This window comes from Macaca nemestrina, chromosome 9 (assembly GCF_043159975.1).
Source record: "Macaca nemestrina isolate mMacNem1 chromosome 9, mMacNem.hap1, whole genome shotgun sequence".
Lineage (NCBI taxonomy): Eukaryota > Metazoa > Chordata > Mammalia > Primates > Cercopithecidae > Macaca > Macaca nemestrina.
The window spans coordinates 69,757,135-69,779,138 of NC_092133.1; the positions used below are offsets into that span (position 1 = coordinate 69,757,135).

General features: G+C 40.3%; 2 protein-coding genes across 6 annotated transcripts in view; one reads left to right on the forward strand and one right to left on the reverse strand.

Moving 5' to 3' along the window:
- LOC105466224 (cilia and flagella associated protein 70) overlaps nucleotides 1-22,004 on the reverse strand; it is a 125,482-nt gene that overhangs the window by 77,811 nt on the left and 25,667 nt on the right. For all 5 annotated transcript variants that reach the window (XM_071068764.1, XM_071068761.1, XM_071068763.1 and 2 more), the window contains 2 exons: nucleotides 18,487-18,586; nucleotides 16,490-16,624 (listed from right to left, as the gene is read on the reverse strand). In XM_071068764.1, coding sequence (XP_070924865.1) covers nucleotides 16,490-16,624; nucleotides 18,487-18,586 — 235 coding nt within the window. The remainder of the gene's footprint in view (nucleotides 1-16,489; nucleotides 16,625-18,486; nucleotides 18,587-22,004) is intronic.
- LOC112429126 (endogenous retrovirus group K member 5 Env polyprotein-like) lies at nucleotides 8,942-10,360 on the forward strand. The gene is given in 2 exon segments (XM_071068778.1): nucleotides 8,942-10,191; nucleotides 10,193-10,360. Coding segments are annotated over 2 exon segments (1,065 nt in total). The 5' UTR covers nucleotides 8,942-9,159; the 3' UTR covers nucleotides 10,226-10,360.

The following is a 22,004-nucleotide window of genomic DNA, read 5'->3' on the forward strand; positions in this document are numbered from 1 at the left end:
CAACTGACGGCGCAGGCACAACATGACGTCCGACCGAAGAAACCGAAACCTACCTGGCCACGCCCACCGCAGAGCCACCATCATCGCCCTGGCCCAACCTCCGCCCCTGCCGGTCTATATAAGGCATTACACTGCCACCAATAAACGAGACTTGATCAGGATACTGTCTTGTCTCCATTTCTCGTGTCTCTTGTTCCCCCAAGTTCCCACTCCCTCTTCTAGGGCCTACATTGATGAGCCCGCGGGTCGGGACAAATATATATGTATATATAATATGTATGGACATACACACATATATATGTGCATATGTATATGTATACACACACAATTTTCTTAGTGGTTACTTAGGGATTACAACATACATCCTAACTAATCACAATCTATTTCACATCAATACTATCTTAATTCTGGTAAAATACTGAAACTTTGCTCCACTATAGCTCCATTCTATCCTCCTTCCTTTATGCTATTATCATATAAATTAAATCTATATGTTAACCCAACAATATAACGAATACTTTATCCAATCATGTGTTCTAAAGAAGTTAAGAGTAAAAATGAAAAAGATCTATTTCTAAACTCCTTTATATTAACTTATATTTAACCATTTCAAGTATTCCTCATTTCTTCTTATGGATTCAAGTTAGCAACTGGTATCACTTCCTTTCAAGCTGAAAGACTTCCTTTAGTATTTCCTGCAAGGCATGTTTCCTAGCAACAAATTCTTTCAGCATTTATCTGGGGATGTCTTTATTTTGCCTTTGTTGTTTTTGTTTCTTTTACTGAGACAGAGTCTCACTCTGTCATCTAGGCTGGAGTGCAGTGGCATGATCTTGGCTCACTATAACCTCCTGCCTCAGGAGTTCTCCCGCCTCAGCCTCTTGAGCAGCTGGGATTACAGGGGCACACCACCATGCCCAGGTAACTTTTGTATTTTTAGTAGATACAGGGTCTCATCATGTTGGCCAGGCTGGTCTCAAATGCCTGACCTCAGGTGATCCACCCACCTCTACCTCCCAAAGTGCTGGGATTACAGGCATGAGCCACCGCACCCAGCCCTGCCCTTGTTTTCGGTTGGTAGTTTTTGTGTATGTGTGTTTTTCTTTCAGAATTTCACATATGTTATTCTACTGCCTTCTGGTTTCCATTGTTTCAGATGAAAAAATCAGCGGTTAACCATATTGATTCTCCCCTGTAAGTGATGAATTGTTTTTCTCCTGTTGCATTTGTGATGTTCTCTTTGTCTCTCTCCTTCATTTGACTATATATAATGTGTATATTTTGGGTCTCTGTGTGCTGATCCTAACTGGGATTTTCTAAACTCCTTGGATCTGTAAATTAATGTTTTCATCAAATGTGGGATATTTTCAGACATTATGTCTTTATACTCTTCCCTGTTGGGACTCTTATTACATATTTGTTGGTTGCCTTCCACCAAGATTGCCATTTTGATGTAGTTTGGCTCTTTATCCTCTAGAAATCTCATGTTAAAATGTGATCCCCCTCCAGTGGGTGACAGCGTGAGAAGACCATGTCTCAAAAAAAAAGGAAGAAAGAAAAAAAGAAAAGAAATGTGATCCCCAATGTTCTAGGTAGGGCGTGGTAGGAGGTGTTAGGGTCATGGGGTAGATCCCTCATAAATGGCTTGGTGCTATTCTTGAAGTAATGAGTTCTCACTCTGTTAGTTACAAAGAGATCTGCTTGCTAAAAAATAATCTGGCACCGCTCTCCTCTCTTTTATGCTATTTCTCTCACTATGTGACATCCCTGCTTCCCCTTTGCCTTCCATCATGATCGTAATGAGACAGAGTAGGGATGGGACTTGGCATTCAGCTCACCCCCAATGGATAATTCTTTCATGCATTCTTGAGCTAAAGGTAAGGGTGGGGAAGGCAGAGCAGCCCCAAACAAGAAGGCCTCAAACTCCTTAGTTTTTCATGCATTAGTACTTCTCAGCTTGTTGATGCTTTTGGTCAATATCAAGGATGGTGAAATGACTTTTTGTCCATTTGTCTAGCTTTATGGTTGCTTTTGTGGGGAGATGATTTGTCAACCTCCTCACTTGGCCATAGCCAGAGATATTTCCTTTCCAATGTTTTCTATATATTTTAAAAATTACTGTAAAAAAATGTGAATATATTTATATTTTGACTTTCATTTAACAGACTATCATTTACATTCTCTCATGTTTTAAAATTTTTCATGAGGATAATTTTTAATATATGCACAATATTCCCCTATCATATGTGTATAATAAAAGTGACAGCTAAAATTTTCTGTGTGCCAACTACATTCCTAGTACTTTATATATTTCATCTCATTTAATAGGTAAAACAATTCTAGGAAACAAGTATTGCCTCCATTTTACTGATGAATACAGTAAATGTGAGACAAATTTAGTCACTTGCCTGAAGTCATCCAGCTAGTAAATGGCAGTTCCAGAATTCAAACTCTAGGGTGCCTGAGTGGGTTATCAAACCTCATAACTTTTCTATTATGATTCACTGTTTCCTTCAGATTCACCAAGAGTATCTTCATGTAGAAAGGTTTGGATACATTTCCAATTATTCCCTTGAAATAGTTTCCTAGAAGTAGAAGTCCTATTGGAAAGGATATAAGTATTTCAAGCTTTTGAATACATATGGACAATAAATTTTTTTGCAAAAAGTTTTTACCAATTTACGCTCCTACTAGCTCCTACTAGCAGTGAATGAAAGTTGTTTTACTGAGATTGAGCAAGGATTCTCTTTTTAGAGGCCTGTGCTCCCCAAGCATGGAAATAATGGAAAATTCTGAAGTTCCTTCAAGAGACATTCTAGGCACCCAGCTAGCCCCAGAAATAAATAAGTAACTTAAACAAGAAGGTAATAGTAGCCTAAAACAATAGCCAAGGAAGTTAAAGTTCAAAAGATGTTTGCTTTATAGAAACTAAACATAACGTCTTAACATATGTCCCTGAGTTGTCTTTCTGAGCCTCAGAAAGAACCACTGAAGGAACCACTGAAAGGATCAGATGGCCCTCAGATCAGCTAATGGATCAGCCCCCAGCTAAGAGGGAAGTGAAGACTGAACTATATGGTCCTTTGTTCTAAATTTCTTTCTGGGGTGCTTGGAGAAAGTCACTCCCCTTAGCCAGTTAACATTTTTCTACTGACCCCACATTTTTAAACAAAGCCTCTCTTCCTTAACAACTGCAAATCAGAAAATCTTTGAATCTATCTACCACTCTCAAGCCTCCCTACCCCTGCCTCAACATATCCTGCCCTTTTAAGCTTAAACCAATGTGTAACTTGCATATATTGAATTATGACTTTGCCTGTAGCTTCTGCTTTCCTGAAATTTACCTCTGCCTTTAAAAATCATTGCCTGCAAGCCATCAGGGAGCTCAGGATTTGATAATTTAGCTGCCTGGTCCTCCTTGCTTGACACCCTGCAATGAAAGCCTTTCTTTCTGTCACTGCAAACCTTGGTGCATATATGTGGTTTTACTGTACTAGGTGAGCAAACATCAGTTTGGTTCTATAACATTATCACACCTTTGCCACCAATGGGCATTATCATATTTTAAAGAATTGTTGAACTTTTCAAGTAAAATGATAACTATTGTTATTTAAATTAATAATTCCTTGATTAATAAATAAGGCCAGATGTCTCTTCTTATATCTATTGGCCACTGACACTTCTTTTGTGAACTGCTATTTCATGTATCTTGCCCATTAAGAAAAAGTTTGTTATTCTTCTAGATTGAAAAAACTACTATATTTCAGGAATAGTAGCTATCTTTCAGGAAACTACTGTATTTCAGAAACAGTAGCTATCTTTCTGATGTGTATTCAAATATTTTCCCTAGTTCTTCAGTTACATTGTAATTTTATTTATGAAGGTTTATTTTATATATAGAAACTTGACGTTTTTGGTAAACAAAATACTTTATTTCATACTTTTCACTGCTTTCAAGCCTAGGAAGTTTTCTCTTACTTCATATCTTTAATACTCATTTTTATAGTCTTCACATTTAACTTTATTTAATAAATTCATTTGAAATTTATTTTGATCTATGTTATATGCAACACTTGCATTCTTTTCTCCCATTTTTTTATTTTTAATTTTTTTTGAGACAAGGTCTCACTCTGTCACTCAGGCAGAGTACAGTAGCACGATCACAGCTCACTGCAGCCTTGACCTCCTCGGCTCAATCGATCTTCCTACCTTAGCCTCTGGAGTAGCTGGGACTACAGGAATGTGCCACCATGTTCTGCTAATTTAAAAAAATATTTTTTTTTTTTTTAGAGATGGGGTCTCACTATTTTGTCCTGGTTGGTCTTGAACTCCTGGGCTGAAGTGATACTCCCACCTCAGCCTCCTGAAGTTCTGGGATTACAGGTGTGAGCCACCATGCCCAGCCTTCTTTCCCACTTAACTATCTATAAAGCATTAATAATTATCCTTTTTTGTGGGGAAAAGAAAGAGATCAGCCTGTTACTGTGTCTATATAGAAAGAAGTAGACATAAGAGACTCCATTTTGTTCTGTATTTGTGATGCTGTTAATCTGTGACCCTACCCCCAACCTTGTCCTTTGCAAGAGACATGTGTTGCGGTGACTCAAGGTTTAATGGATTTTGGGCTATGCAGGATGTGTCTTTGTTAAACAAAATGCCTGAAGGTAGCTTGCTGGTTAAAAGTTATCACCATTCTCTTAATTTCAACTACCCAGAGACACGTACACGGCCAAAGGTCGCAGGGACCTCTGCCTAGGAAAGCTAGGTATTGTCTAAGGTTTCTCCCCATGTGATAGACTGAAACTATGCTGCCAAAAGGTTTATGGAGATGTTTGCATATGCATCTCAAGGCACAGCATTGTCCTTTGAACTTATTCATGTCACAGAGGTTTTTGTTCATATGTCTTACTGCCGATTTCCTCTTTTTTCTTTGATCCTATTGTCCTGCCACTCCCCTGTCTTTAAGATGGTAAAGATAATTATCAATAAATACTAAGGGAACTCAGAGACCGGCGCCGGCCTGGGTCCTCTGTAAGCTGAGCGCCGGTCCCATGGGCCCCGCTTTTCTTTCTCTATACTTTGTCTCTGTGTCTTATTTCTTTTCTCAAGTCTCTCGTTCCACCTTATGAGAAACACCCACAGGTGTGGAGGGGCAGGCCACCCCTTCATCTGGTGCCCAACGTGGAAGCTTTTCTCTAAGGTGAAGGTACGCTGGAGCGTGGTCATTGAGGACAAGTCGACGAGAGACTCCCGAGTACGTCTATAGTCAGCCTTGCGGTAAGCTTGTGCGCTCGGAAGAACCTAGGGTAACAATGGGGCAAACTAAGAGTAAATATGCCTCTTATCGCAGCTTTATTAAAATTCTCTTAAAAAGAGGGGGAGTTAAAGTCTCTACCAAAAATCTAATTACGCTATTTCAAACAATAGAGCAGTTTTGTCCATGGTTTCCGGAACAGGGAACTTTAGATCTAAAAGATTGGGAAAAAATTGGCAAAGAATTAAAACAAGCAAGTAGGGAAGGTAAAAACATTCCGCTCACAGTATGGAATGATTGGGTCATTATTAAAGTAGCTTTAGAACCATTTCAAACAGAAGAAGATAGCGTTCCAATTTCTGATGTCCCTAAAAGCTGTGCAGTAGATTGTGAAAAAGAGGCAGGGATAGAATCCCGGAAAGGAAAGGAAAGTTCACACTGTGAATGTGTATCAGAGCCGGCTATGGCTCGGTCAACGCAAAATGTTGACAATAATCAATTACAGGAGGTAGTATATCCTGAAACGTTAAAATTAGAAGAAAAAGATCCAGAATTAGCAGGGCCATCAGAGTCTAGACCACGATGGCCAACTGCTCTTCCAGCAGCTCAGATGCCTGTAACTTTACAACCTCAAATGCAGGTTAAACAAGTACAAACTCCAAAAGAAGATCAAATAGAAAAAGATAGAGTCTCTGTCATGGCAATGCCAATCCAAATACAGTGTCCACAATATCAGCCGGTAGAAAATAAGACCCAGCCGCCAGTAGCCTATCAATACTGGCCGCCAGCTGAACTACAGTATCAGCAGCCCCCAGAAAATCCGTATGGACAGCCAGGAACATTTCCAGTGCCACAGGGCAGGGTGCCATATCCTCAACCGCCCACCATGAAACTTAATCCTACAGCACCGCCTAGTACACAGGGTAGTGCGTTACATAAAATTATTGATGAGGCAAGAAAACAAGGAGATATTGAGGCGTGGCAATTCCCAGTAATATTAGAAGCAAGACCACCTGGAGAAGGGGCCCAAGAGGGAGAGCTTCCTGTAGCTGAAGCCAGATATAAGTCCTTTTCTATAAAAATGCTAAAAGAAATGAAAGAAGGAGTAAAACAGTATGGACCCAACTCTCCTTACATGAGAACATTATTAGATTCCATTGCTCATGGACATAGACTCATTCCTTATGATTGGGAGATTCTGGCAAAATCCTCACTCTCACCCTCTCAATTTTTACAATTTAAGACTTGGTGGATTAATGGGGCACAAGTACAGGTCCGAAAAAATAGGACTGCCAATCCTCCAATTGACAAAGATGCAAATCAACTATTAGGAATAGGTCAAAATTGGAGCACTGTTGACCAACAAGTAATAATGCCAAATGAGGCCATTGAGCAAATTAGGGCTATCTGCCTTAGGGCCTGGGAGAAAATCCAAGACCCAGGAACCGCCTGCCCCTCCTTTAATACAATAAGACAAGGCTCTAAAGAGCCCTACCCTGATTTTGTAGCAAGACTTCAAGATGCTGCTCAAAAGTCAATTACCGATGAGAATGCCCGTAAGGTCATAGTGGAGTTGATGGCATATGAAAACGCCAATCCTGATTGTCAATCAGCCATTAAGCCATTAAAAGGAAGGGTTCCCGCAGGATCAGATGTAATCTCAGAGTATGTTAAGGCCTGCGATGGAATTGGAGGAGCTATGCATAAAGCTATGCTTATGGCTCAAGCAATCACAGGAGTTGCTTTAGGAGGACAGGTTAGAACATTTGGGGGAAAATGTTATAATTGTGGTCAAATTGGTCATCTAAAAAAGAATTGCCTAGTCTCAAATAAACAAAATGTAACTATTCAAGCTACTACAAGAACAGATAAAGAGCCACCTGGCCTATGTCCAAGATGTAAAAAGGGAAAACATTGGGGTGATCAATGTCGTTCTAAATTTGATAAAAATGGGCAACCACTGTCGGGAAACGAGAGGAGGGGCCAGCCTCAGGCCCCGAAACAAACTGGGGCATTCCAAATTCAGCCCTTTGTTCCTCAGGGTTTTCAGGAACAACAACCCCCACTGCCACAAGTATCTCAGGGAATAAGCCAGTTATCACAATACAGCAATTATCCCCCGCCACAAGCGGCAGTGCAGCAGTAGATTTATGCACCATACAAGCAGTCTCTCTGCTTCCAGGGGAGCCTCCTCGAAAAATCCCCACAGGGGTATATGGCCCATTGCCTGAGGGGACTGTAGGACTAATCTTAGGAAGATCAAGTTTAAATCTAAAAGGAGTTCAAATTCATACTGGTGTGGTTGATTCAGACTGTAAAGGCGAAATTCAATTGGTTATTAGTTCCTCAGTTCCTTGGAGTGCCAGTCCAGGAGACAGGATTGCTCAATTATTACTCCTACCTTATATTAAAGTTGAAAACAGTGAGATAAAAAGAACAGGAGGGTTCGGAAGCACTGATCCGGCAGGAAAGGCTGCATATTGGGCAAATCTGGTCTCTGAGAGCAGACCTGTGTGTAAGGCCATTATTCAAGGAAAACAGTTTGAAGGGTTGGTAGACACTGGAGCAGATATCTCTGTCATTGCTTTAAATCAATGGCCAAAAAATTGGCCTAAACAAAAGGCTGTTACAAGACTTGTCGGCGTAGGCACAGCTTCAGAAGTGTACGAAAGTACAATGATTTTACATTGTTTAGGACCAGATAATCAAGAAAGTACTGTTCAGCCAATGATTACTTCAATTCCTGTTAATCTATGGGGTCAAGATTTATTACAGCAATGGGGTGCGGAAATCATTATGCCCGCTCCATTATACAGCCCCACGAGTCAAAAAATCATGACTAAGATGGGATATATACCAGGAAAGGGGTTAGGAAAAAATGAAAATGGCATTAAAGTCCCAATTGAGACTAAGAAAAATCAAGAAAGAAAAGGAATAGGGTATCCTTTTTAGGGGCGGCCACTGTAGCGCCTCCTAAACCCATTCCATTAACTTGGAAAACAGAAAAACCGGTATGGGTAAATCAGTGGCCGCTACCGAAGCAAAAACTGGAGGCTTTACATTCATTAGCAAAGGAACAATTTAAAAAAGGACACATTGAGCCTTCATTCTCACCCTGGAATTCTCCTGTATTTGTAATTCAGAAAAAATCAGGCAAATGGCGTATGTTAATGGACTTAAGAGCCGTAAATGCTGTAATTCAACCCATAGGGCCTCTTCAACCCGGGTTGCCCTCTCCGGCCATGATCCCAAAAGACTGGCCTTTAATTATAATTGATCTTAAGGATTGCTTTTTTACCATTCCTCTGGCAGAGCAAGATTGTGAAAAATTTGCCTTTACTATACCAGCCATAAATAATAAAGAACCAGCCACCAGGTTTCAGGAGAAAGTACTTCCCATGTTAAAAAACATTTATTATCTTGTTTTGCTGTAATGGGAGTTCCAGAAAAAATTAAAACTAACAATGGACCAGGTTATTGTAGTAAAGCTTTCCAAAAATTCTTAAATCAGTGGAATATTACACATACAACAGGAATTCCTTATAATTCCCAAGGACAGGCCATAGTTGAAAGAACTAATAGAACACTCAAAACTCAGTTAGTTAAACAAAAAAAAGGGGGAGACAGTAAGGAGTGTACCACTCCTCAGATGCAGCTTAATCTAGCACTCTATACTTTAAATTTTTTAAACATTTATAAAAATCAGACTACTACTTCTGCAGAACAACATCTTACTGGTAAAAAGAACAGTCCACATGAAGGAAAACTGATTTGGTGGAAAGACAACAAAAATAAGACATGGGAAATAGGGAAGGTGATAACCTGGGGAAGAGGTTTTGCTTGTGTTTCACCAGGAGAAAATCAGCTTCCTGTTTGGATACCCACTAAACATTTGAAGTTCTACAATGAACCCATCGGAGATGCAAAGAAAAGCGCCTCCACGGAGACAGAAACACCGCAATCGAGCACCATTGACTCGCATGATGAACCAAGTGATGATATCAGAAGAACAGATGAAGTCACCACGCACCGAGAAGGCGGAGCTGCCGACCTGGGCACAGTTAAAGAAGCTGACACCGTTAGCTGGAAAAAGCCTAGCTAGCACAAAGGTGACACAAACCCCAGAAAAAATGCTGCTTACAGCTTTAATGATTGTATCAACGGTGGTAAGTCTCCCCATGCCTGCAGGAGCAGCTGCAGCTAATTATACCTACTGGGCCTATGTGCCTTTCCCGCCCTTAATTCGGGCAGTTACATGGATGGATAATCCTATTGAAGTATATGTTAATAATAGTGTGTGGGTACCTGGTCCCACAGATGATCGTTGCCCTGCAAAACCGGAGGAAGAAGGAATGATGATAAATATTTCCATTGGGTATCCTTATCCTCCTATTTGCCTAGGGAGAGCACCAGGATGTTTAATGCCTGCTATTCAAAATTGGTTGGTAGAAGTACCTACTGTCAGTCCCACCAGTAGATTTACTTATCACATGGTAAGCGGAATGTCACTCAAACCACAGGTAAACTGTTTACAAGACTTTTCTTATCAAAGATCATTAAAATTTAGGCCAAAAGGGAAACCTTGCCCCAAAGAGATTTCCAGAGAATCAAAAGATTTAGTTTGGGAAGAATGTGTGGCCGATAGTGCAGTGATATTAAAAAACAATACATTCGGAACTGTTATAGATTGGGCACCTAGAGGTCAATTTTACCACAATTGCGCAGGACAAACTCAATTCTGTCCCAGTGCACTAGTGAGTCCAACTGTTGATAGTGACTTAACGGAAAATTTAGACAAACAGAAGCACAAAAAATTACAGTCTTTCTACCCTTGGATATGGGGAGAAAAGGGAATCTCTACTCCAAGACCAAAAATGATAAGTCCTGTTTTTGGTCCTGAACATCCAGAATTATGGAGACTTACTGTGGCTTCATACCGCCTTAGAATTTGGTCTGGAAATCAAACTATAGAAACAAGAGATTATAAGCCATTTTACTCTATCAACCTAAATTCCAGTCTAACAGTTCCTTTACAAAGTTGTGTAAAGCCCCCTTATATGTTAGTCATAGGAAATATAGTTATTAAACCAGACTCCCAAACTATAACTTGTGAAAATTGCAGATTGTTTACTTGCATTGATTCAACTTTTGATTGGCAGCACCGTATTCTGCTGGTGAGAGCAAGAGAAGGCGTGTGGATCCCTGTGTCCATGGACCGACCATGGGAGGCCTCACCATCCATCCATATTTTGACTGAAGTATTAAAAGGCGTTTTAAGTAGATCCAAAAGATTCATTTTTACTTTAATTGCAGTGATTATGGGATTAATTGCAGTCACAGCTACAGCCACTGTGGCAGGAGTTGCATTGCACTCTTCTGTTCAGACAGTAAGCTTTGTTGACAATTGGCAAAAGAATTCCACAAGGTTGTGGAATTCACAATCTGGTATCGATCAAAAATTGGCAAATCAAATTAATGATCTTAGACAAACCGTCATTTGGATGGGAGATAGACTCATGAGCTTGGAACATCGTTTCCAGTTACAGTGTGACTGGAATACGTCAGATTTTTGTATTACACCCCAAGTTTATAATGAGTCTAAACATCACTGGGACATGGTTAGACGCCATCTACAGGGAAGAGAAGATAATCTCACTTTAGACATTTCTAAATTAAAAGAACAAATTTTTTTTTTTTTTTTTTTTTTTTTTTTTTTTTCTGAGACAGAGTCTCGCTCTGTCGCCCAGGCTGGAGTGCAGTGGCGCAATCTCGGCTCACTGCAAGCTCCGCCTCCCGGGTTCACGCCATTCTCCTGCCTCAGCCTCCTGAGTAGCTGGGACTACAGGCGCCCGCCACCTCGCCCGGCTAATTTTTTTTGTATTTTTAGTAGAAACGGGGTTTCACCGTGGTCTCGATCTCCTGACCTTGTGATCCGCCCGCCTCGGCCTCCCAAAGTGCTGGGATTACAGGCGTGAGCCACAGCGCCCGGCCAAAAGAACAAATTTTTGAAGCCTCTCAAAGTCACTTAAATATTGTGCCTGGAGCTGAGGCATTAGATCAAGTGGCAAAAAATCTTTATGAATTAAACCCCACGACTTGGATTAAGTCTATTGGAAACTCTACTGCAGTAAATTTTGGAATTATGTGTCTCTGTTTAATCGGCTTGTTTTTAGTGTGCCGGACCAGTCGAAGAATCCTGCGTCAAAATCGAGAGAACGAACAAGCCTTCATCGCCATGGCACATTTATATAGAGGAAAAGGGAGGGAGAACGTTGCGGGAAGTCAGGGACCTTGAACGCAGGGACTGGCTGAAGCCACGGCAGAAAAACATAAAATGTGAAGATTCCATGGACATTTATTAGTTCTCCAAAATTAATACTTTTGTAATTTCTTATGTCTGTCTTTACTTTAATCTCTTAATTCTATCATCTTCTTTGTAAACTGAGGAGGATATATGTCACCTCAGGACCCTGTGATGATTGCCTTAAACTGCACAAATTGTTTGTGGAGCATGTGTGTTTGAACAATATGAAATCTGGGCATCTTGAAGAAAGAATAAGATAACAGCAATGTTCAGGGAACAAGGGAGGCAACCTTGAACTGGCCGCCGGTGAGCCGGACGGAACAGAGCCATATTTCTTCTCTTTTCTTATGCAAATAGGAGAAATATCACTGAATTCTTTTTCTCAGCAAGGAACACCCCTGAGAAAGAGAATGCGCTCTGAGGGTAGGCCTATAAACGACCCCCTTGGAGGCGTGCCGCCTTTTACGGTTGAAGCCGAAGGGATGAAATAAGCCCCGGCCTCCTGTAGCGCTCCCAGGCTTATTAGGACGAGGAAATTCCCACCTAATAAATTTTGGTCAGACAGGTTGTCTGCTCTCAAACCCTGTTTTCTGATAAGATGTTATCAATGACAATGCGTGCCCAAAATTTCATTTAAATTTAACACCATCCTGTGATCTCATCCTGCCTCCACTTGCTTTGTGATATTCTATTACTTGGTGAAGTATGTAATCTCGGTGTCATGATGACAATGGTGGTTTTGTTGAAAAGAAAAGGGGGAAATGTGGGGAAAAGAAAGATCAGCCTGTTACTGTGTCTATATAGAAAGAAGTGGCCGGGCGCGGTGGCTCACGCCTGTAATCCCAGCACTTTGGGAGGCCGAGACGGGCGGATCACGAGGTCAGGAGATCGAGACCATCCTGGCTAACACGGTGAAACCCCGTCTCTACTAAAAAATACAAAAAACTAGCCGGGCGAGGTGGCGGGCGCCTATAGTCCCAGCTACTCGGGAGGCTGAGGCAGGAGAATGGCGTGAACCCGGGAGGCGGAGCTTGCAGTGAGCTGAGATCCGGCCACCGCACTCCAGCCTGGGTGACAGAGCGAGACTCCGTCTCAAAAAAAAAAAAAAAAAAAGGCCGGGCGCGGTGGCTCACGCCTGTAATCCCAGCACTTTGGGAGGCCGAGGCGGGCGGATCACAAGGTCAGGAGATTGAGACCACGGTGAAACCCCGTCTCTACTAAAAATACAAAAAATTAGCCGGGCGCGGTTGTGGGCGCCTGTAGTCCCAGCTACTCGGGAGGCTGAGGCAGGAGAATGGCGTGAACCCGGGAGGCGGAGCTTGCAGTGAGCCGAGATCGCGCCACTGCACTCCAGCCTGGGCGACAGAGCGAGACTCCGTCTCAAAAAAAAAAAAAAGAAAGAAGTAGACATAAGAGACTCCATTTTGTTCTGTATTTGTGATGCTGTTAATCTGTGACCCTACCCCCAACCTTGTCCTTTGCAAGAGACATGTGTTGCGGTGACTCAAGGTTTAATGGATTTTGGGCTATGCAGGATGTGTCTTTGTTAAACAAAATGCCTGAAGGTAGCTTGCTGGTTAAAAGTTATCACCATTCTCTTAATTTCAACTACCCAGAGACACGTACACGGCCAAAGGTCGCAGGGACCTCTGCCTAGGAAAGCTAGGTATTGTCTAAGGTTTCTCCCCATGTGATAGACTGAAACTATGCTGCCAAAAGGTTTATGGAGATGTTTGCATATGCATCTCAAGGCACAGCATTGTCCTTTGAACTTATTCATGTCACAGAGGTTTTTGTTCATATGTCTTACTGCCGATTTCCTCTTTTTTCTTTGATCCTATTGTCCTGCCACTCCCCTGTCTTTAAGATGGTAAAGATAATTATCAATAAATACTAAGGGAACTCAGAGACCGGCGCCGGTGTGGGTCCTCTGTAAGCTGAGCGCCAGTCCCCTGGGCCCCGCTTTTCTTTCTCTATACTTTGTCTCTGTGTCTTATTTCTTTTCTCAAGTCTCTCGTTCCACCTTATGACAAACACCCACAGGTGTGGAGGGGCAGGCCACCCCTTAACTTTTTGTTTTTTCTTGAGATGGAGTCTCGCTCTGTCTCCAGGCTGGAGTGCAATGGCACAATCTTGGCTCACTGCAACCTCTGCTTCCCAGGTTCAAGCGATTCTCCTGCCTCAGCCTCCTGAGAAGCTGGGACTACAGGCGCACCACATCATGCCCAGCAAATTTTTGTATTTTTAGTAGAAACAGGGTTTCACCATGTTGGCCAGAATGGTCTCAAGCTCTTGACCTCGGCCTCCCAAAATGCTGGGATTATAAGTGTGGCCTATAAAGTATTAATATTTTTAATGGCTACATATTTCATCATTTTTATTTACTATGATTTACTAAACATTCCTCTATTAGTAAACATTTAATCTCATTTTTAGTTTTTGCTATTATAGGTTTCAAAAAGTTTTCATGAATATGAGATGTTTGAACCTATTAAATTATGTCCTTAAAATAAATTTCTGGCCGGGCACAGTGGCTCATGCCTGTAATCCCAGCACTTTGGGAGGCCAAGGTGGGTGGATCACCTGAGGTCAGGAGTTCGAGACCAGCCTGTCTAACATGGTGAAACCCCGTTTCTACTAAAAATACAAAAAATTAGCCGGGCATATTAGCGTGCACCTGTAATCCCAGCTACTTGGGAAGCTGAGACAGGAGAATTGCTTGAACCTAGGAGGCGGAGGTTGCAGTGAGCCGAGATCGCGCCATTGCACTCTAGCTTGGGCAACAGAGCAAGACTCCATCTCAAAAAATAAAAATGATAAATAAATAAATTCCTATAAATGTGGCTTCTAGTTCAAAAGATACTGATGTAGAAACAGTTTATTACTCAGTTAGTGTACAACTAGATGACGGGGTTTTCATAAATTTATTATTGAAAAATAGCTGTCCTAATAACAGTGACATAATAATACACTTTTGTTATTGTTGTGTTTTACAAAGCCTCATTTTCTCTTAGGAAGCAACATGATAAAACTGACTTCTTGCTTTAATATATGATTTTAACATTTTTACACCTAATAATGGAAAAAAAACATATTCTAGTTTATTAATTACCACATGGATTTCAGTTTTTCCATATTTAACAACAATAGACTTTTTTTTTTTTCTTTTTCTTATATATATATTTTTAAGACAGAGTCTTGCTCTGTCGCCCAGGCTGGAGTGCAGTGGTGCAATTTGGGCTCACTGTAACCTCCGCCTCCGAGGTTCATGCAATTTTCCTGCCTCAGCCTTCCGAGTGGCTGGGATTACAGGCAGCTCCAGCCACCACACTCTGCAAATTTTTGTATTTTTAGTAGAGACGGGTTTTAGCCACGTTGGCCAGGCTGGTCTCCAACTCTCAGCTGCCTGCCTCAGCCCCCCACAGTGCTGGGATTATAGGTGTGAGCCATCACACCCAGTCACACTTATAATGCTGAAAGTTTTTTTTTTTTTGAGACGGAGTCTCGCTCTGTCGCCCAGTGCACTGGAGCAATCTCGGCTCACTGCAAGCTCCGCGTCCCATGTTCACGCCATTCTCCTGCCTCAGCCTCCAGAGTGGCTAGGACTATAGGTGCCTGCCACCACACCCGGCTAATTTTTTGGATTTTTAGTAGAGATGGGGTTTCACCATGTTAGCCAGGATGGTCTCGATCTCCTGACCTCGTGATCCGCCCACCTCAGCCTCCCAAAGTGCTGGGATTACAGGCGTGAGCCACCGTGCCCGGCCTATGCTAAAAGTTTTATACCCAAATTTATTGAGGTAAAATTTAAGTACAATAAAAATAAACCATACATATTTAAAGTATATAATTTCATCAATTTTGACATATGTGTATACCTATGAAACCATCACCACAATCAAGATAACCATCATTTCCATATCCCTAATATTTTCCTTTCATTCCTTTGTAATCCATCTCTCCTTCTATCCCTGTTCCCAGGTAACCATAATCTGCTTTTTATCAATATAGATAAATTACTTTCCCAGAATTGCATATAAATGTAATTATATAGAATGAACTTTTCAAGACCCTGTCTCTATATAAAAATTTTTTTTTTTTTTTTTTTTGAGACGGAGTCTTGCTGTGTCCCCCAGGCTGGAGTGCAGTGGCGCGATCTCGGCTCACTGCAAGCTCCGCCTCCCGGATTCACGCCATTCTCCTGCCTCAGCCTCCTGAGTAGCTGGGACTACAGGCGCCCACTACCGCGCCTGGCTAATTTTTTGTATTTTTAGTAGAGACGGTGTTTCACCGTGGTCTCGATCTCCTGACCTTGAGATCCGCCCGCCTCGGCCTCCCAAAGTGCTAGGATTACAGGCGTGAGCCACCGCGCCAGGCCAAAAAATTTTTTTTAAATAGCCAGCCACAGTGGTGCACATCTGTAGTCCCAGCTATTCAAAAGGCTGAGGCAGGAGGATCCCTTGAGCCCAGGAATTTGAGGCAGTAGTGAGCTATGATTGCACCACTGCACTCCAAAGCGAGACCCACATCTCTTAAAAAAAAAAAAAAAAAGTACTCTCTTTTCTCCCTTTTGTCTAGCTTCTTCTATTTGGCATAATGCATTTGAGATTCATCCGTGCTGTTGCATGTATCATTAGCTCATTTCTTTTTATTGTTGAGTAGTATTCCATTGTACAGAGGTACCACACAATTTGTTTTTCTATGTTCTCTGTTAACCTGTTGATAGAGATCTAGGTTTTCAGTTTTTGCCTTTTCGTTATCCTAAATTTTTTAAGGTCCAATGCAGAGTGACTATAAAGCTATATATTTAATATCCTAGTATACCAACTGGTTCTAAATATCAGTTGTAAAGATGTATATGCTAAAGATGTAAGTAAACAGATATATAAAGGATAAATTACCATGATGCTTTTTATGCAATTTTTTCTTACCTTTTCATGGACTACACTGTCCAGGTAAGGGTAAACATGAAAAGCTCCCCGAATTCTCTTCACACCTGGATACAACAATGGGACCATATTAACATAAGCCACACCATGAAATGAAAGCTGACCTTCTTCATCAGTCTAAAGGAATAAAACCAGAGAGTTATTAGTGCTATAAGCAATATAATATAAGGTACGGAGCTCTGACTCAGCAGTTCAAAGGCCTGGTTTTAGAAACTAACTCTACTACTTAGCCAGTTACGTGACTTTGGATCAGTTACATAAGACATTTTGGGCCTTCTTTATCATGAAAATGGGTTCAATAATACCATAATCACTGAGAAAATGCATATAAACAGTGTTAATAGTAAAGGCAGTAGTTGCATCAATACAAACTCAAATTAATTGATAATATATATATTCAACCAAAAAGTCAATTTCACCATGTGGCTTCCTAGGAGAAAGTGAAGCTTTATAAAAACAACAACAATAACAATAACAAAAAACTTAAAAGGAATCAGAAGCTATGGCTTTTAGCTTTAGTTCACAGACTCATACAAATAAAAGGGACCTTACAAATTATCTGGACCAGTGATGACAAATAGGCTTTAACTTATATCTAAATTCTCATTAATTGGTGGAGGTGTTTTAGCATAGTTGGTTGAGAAAAATTATCTGCATTTATCTTGGTTCAAAAGGAAAGAGTGCTTTGATTGATCAGCATTATCCACCATGGATGAAGGCGGATGAATGACAGTCTCCTGTCATGCATTTACCATACTTGATTTCATCTAAACTTTCATTGCAAAGATGAAGAACATGTTAATAAATATATTTTAACAGCGTTTTTTAATGGTTGTATGGTTTGCCACAGAAAATTTTTATAGGGAAAAAAATCAATTTTGTGAAAGAAAATAAATTCCAAGCATAAAAGTAACCTCTTTGATTTCACCTATTATAATAATTGGCAACTAGATTAAAAAGTCCTATGCTCGGCTGGGCGCAGTGGCTCACGCCTGTAATCCCAGCACTTTGGGAGACTGAGGCAGGTGGATCATGAGGTCAGGAGTTCGAGACCAGCCTGATCAACATGGTGAAGCTCTGTCTCTGCTAAAAATACAAAAATTAGCCGGGCGTGGTGGTGTGTGCCTGTAATCGCAGCTACTCAGGAGGCTGAAGCAGGGGAATCACTTGAACCCAGGAGGCGGAGGTTGCAGTGAGCCGAGATTGCACCACTGCCCTCCAGCCTAGGCAACAGAGTAAGACTCCATCTCAAAAAAATAAAAAAAAAGTCCTATGTTCATGTGATAACAGATAGTTTAGAAATCTAAGGAAAGTTTGCCAATACTTATATACAACAAAGGGAGAAATGGTTACATAGTGATAGTATTTTTATTATGTGAAAAGTCTATGTTTAAAGTCAGCCAAACAATTTAGATACTTATTAAATGTCTGCTATTTGCCATACATCATGCTAGGTACCATGGAGGATACACATCAGCCTACTACATGACCCCTACTCTCAGGGAGTTTATGAACAAGCAGAAAAGACCAGACATGCACAGGTAAAACAATAGATAACATGTACTAGGCTCATCAAAGCTAAGCCTTTTAAAAATAGTAGTATATCTAAGATTCCTATTACACTAATTAGCAGGCTAAAACATTTTAAGTAGGCAAGTTTAACCTATGGTAAAACTATTGTGAAGGGCTAAAGAGAAATAGGATATCTGGTAATAAAGCCTAGAGAGTTTTTAGTGAACAACGGGGAACTAGGGTGGCCAATAATCCTGGTTTTTCCCAGGACAGAGGAGTTTCCTGGGACATGAGACTTCCAGTGCTAAAACAAGTGAAGTTCAGGGCAAATCAGGATGAGCTAGTCACCCTTGGGAGAACAGCTATATTAATTCACATTTTCTTTTGGTATCAGAATTGAAGCAGAATAACAGGTCGAGTCTGATTCCACATTTCTTATATAAATAGTTTTGAGGGGGCATATTTACCTTTTCAGTTTTGCCAGCTTTCCCTTTGGGTACAGTGACCAGAGGAACTCTTGTGATCTCTACAGGCCAAAGCCGGCAATCGGCAATTCGCTTCTGAAAACTGCAAATCAAGAATCAGTCCATTAGCATTATATGTAAAAATAAAGTCAGTATAATTTAGGTTAAAGGGAAATATTCTCTTTTATTAGGTAATATAGAGTATACATATATAAAAATAGCAGGGCTGGGCTCAGTGGCTCATGCCTGTAAATGCCAGCACTTTGAGAGACCAAGGCAGGCAGATGGCTTGAGCCCAGGTGTTCAAGATGGTCTGAGCAACATGGCAAAATTCCATCTCTATGAAAAATACAAAACATTAGCTGGGCATCGCAGTGAATACCTGTGGTTCCAGCTACTTGAGGAGGCTGAGGTGGGAGGATGGCTTCAGCCCAGCAGGTCAAGGCTACAGTGAGCCGTGATGGCGCTACTGCACTCTCACCTGGGCCACAGTGAGACCCTATCTCAAAAAAAAAAAAAAAAAAAAAATTTAAATAAAATAAATAAAAATTTCTTACTGGGTTGGTGGTTTTTAAAACTTTCCCAAACCTATAACATTCCAAAAATAATTCTGCTCAACTTCTAGTGAGGCAAATTGAACACTTTTAGAGCAATTTAGCAATATGAATCAAAAACCTTCAAAAATCCATAATCATTCACTATAAATTCTACTTGTAGTGATTTATTCTAAAGAAATAATCAGACAAGTTTACAAATGGTATAAAATTGGTTATTTCTACTATGAAAATACTATCCAGTTTCAGCTCCAACACAGTTTTGAAGTAATCCCACCAGTCCTCGCAACAAGAAAAATGTTGACCGAATTGAAATAAATAACATTTCTTAGATCCATCATAGAATTGAGGTCACAAGGCTTTTGCCTTCTGCCATCCTGAAATTGAGAAAGACAGGAAAATACAGAGGATCACAGCTGCAGTCAGCTTAAAGACAGCAGAAGCCAGTGGTGCCAGCAACCAGTAGAAATAGTTTAATGATAATTTTGACAAATTGTTGGAGACTGAATGTAGACTAGCTGGGAGTGAAAAACTCCAGGGGGCCCACTGTTAAGGGTCCCCATACTTACATAAGTTTTAAATCCAGGAGCCCCACCAAGTTCTCACAGTGAAGATGGAAGAAAAATACCCTCATATTTCAGGCAGGGAGAGAAGAAAAGTAACCATTTTGAAATATGGCCGCAGCATTCTCCCTATCAAAGGGTTGATCTTTAAGGGAAACTACTTTACCAGATCCTTATCTGATCTCAGGGAAGGGCATTTAGACAACTCCAACCTATCTAGCTTCCACAGGGATAGGAGGAAAAAAATTATGAAACACTTCTGAAAGTCACAGCCCAGGGACCCAAACCTATTTACTGAGACTTCATCACAGGTAATAGAATACTTCTCCCCAACAATTTGCCACTACATCAACAGAGTTTCAATATAATAACAATGAATTACAACTGAGAGGGCTACACACCACTCTATTAGAGAAGTTCTTGGGCAAATCCAAAGACAACAGGGGAGGTGGGCGGGGAAAGGAAACTGAAGCCTCTGGCACTTACAACTATAGCAAACAAGAAACACAACCCAGCTCCTAACCAGATTAACATAATACCTCACACTAAAAATACTAGTTACCTCAATTCCTATTACCCAATATATAATGGCTAGCTTCCAAATTAAAAGGCTATAAAGAATGCTAAAATGCAGAAAAAATATAGTCCAAATAGACAAAGCTACTATAAGACCTAGACTAAGATATGACATAGATTTTGGAATTATCAGATAGGAAATTTAAGTAAATATAATTATATTAAAGACTCTTAAGGAAAAAGTAGGCAACATGCAAGAACAGATGGGTAATGTAAGCAGAGATGGAAACTCTAAGAAAGAATCAAAAGGAAATGCTAGATATCAAAAACACAAACAAAAATGAATAATTCATTTGATGGGCTTCTAAGTTGACTGGACATGGCTAAGGAAAATAAAATCAGTGAACGTGAGTATATGCGAATAGAAACTCCCCAAACTGAAATGCAAAGGAAAAAAAATGAAAACAAAAAATCATAACAGAATATCCAAGACTTGTGGAACAATTTAAAAAGGTGTAATTAGGCATAACGGAAGAAGAAAGAAAAGAGCAGAAGAAATATTTGCAGTAATAATAGCTAAGAATTTTCCAAAATTAGCTGACAGACACCAAACCACAGATCCAGGAATCTCAGAGAACACCAAGCAGAATAAGGACAAAAACAAACAAACAACTATATCTAGGCATATCGTTTTCAAACTGCAAAAAAGAAAATCTTGAAAAAAAACCAGAGGAAAAAACACTTTACCTATGGAAGAACAAGGGTTAGAAATACATTGGACTTCTCTTCAGAAACCATGCCAGCAAGAAGAGAGTAGGGCAAAATATTTAAAGTTGTGAAAGAAAAAACCACCAACTTAGAATTCTGTACCTACTAAAATTATCCTTCAAATGTGAAGGAGAAATAAACCCTTTCTCAAACAAACAAAAATGAGAGGAGTTTCTGGCCACTAGACCTGCCTTACAAGAAATGTTAAAAGTTTTTAGAGATAAGGAAAATGACATGGGTCAAAAAACTTGTATCAACATAAGAAAGAGCATCAGGAAAAGTCATAAATGAAGGTAAAATAAATTTGTTTTTTTATTCTTAATTGATCTGATAACTATTTGTTCAAAGGAATAATGACAACAATGTATCCTCAATAAAATATTAGCAAATCAAATCTAACAATGTGTAAAAAGAGTTATACACCATGACCAAGTGGGGGACCAGGGGTATATAAAAACTCTCTAAAACATCTGCTCAATTTTTCTGCTCGATTTTTCTATAAATCTTAAGCCGTCCTAAAAAATCAGATATTCTTTTTTTTTTTTTTAAGTCAGAGTTGTTCATTCAGATTGTATATATATTGGTAATCCCTCAATTGTCATCTCTAAAGACCAGGTCATTGTGACAAAGACTGATAGTTACCTACACAATATGTGTACCTGTTCTTTACTAATTAAATCTTGATTTAGCCTGGGTGACAATGTGTTCAACTAAAACATTTTATTGTCTAGCCTTCTTGCATCTAAAGGTTGGCTAATGAGACATAAACAGAAGTTGCCAGATTCCAGGAAGGTTCCACAAGAGGGGTTAAGACAGCCAGCATGTGTCCTTTTTTATAACCATTCTCCTCTTCCAAATTTCTGCCAGAAATGTGAGTGTGCAAGCTGGAGCTCCAGCAGCCACCTTTGCACCATGACACAACCTTGTGGATGGAAGTCACATAGTAAAGAAGGTAGAGCAAAAGGAAAGATGGAGCCTGGATATCTAATAACACTGTGTAATCATCATACATACCAATTCTGGACTTTTTTTTTTTTTTTTTTTTGAGATGGAGTCTTGCTCTGTCACCAGGCTGGAGTGCAGTGGCGTGATCTCAGCTCACTATAACCTCCGCCTCCTG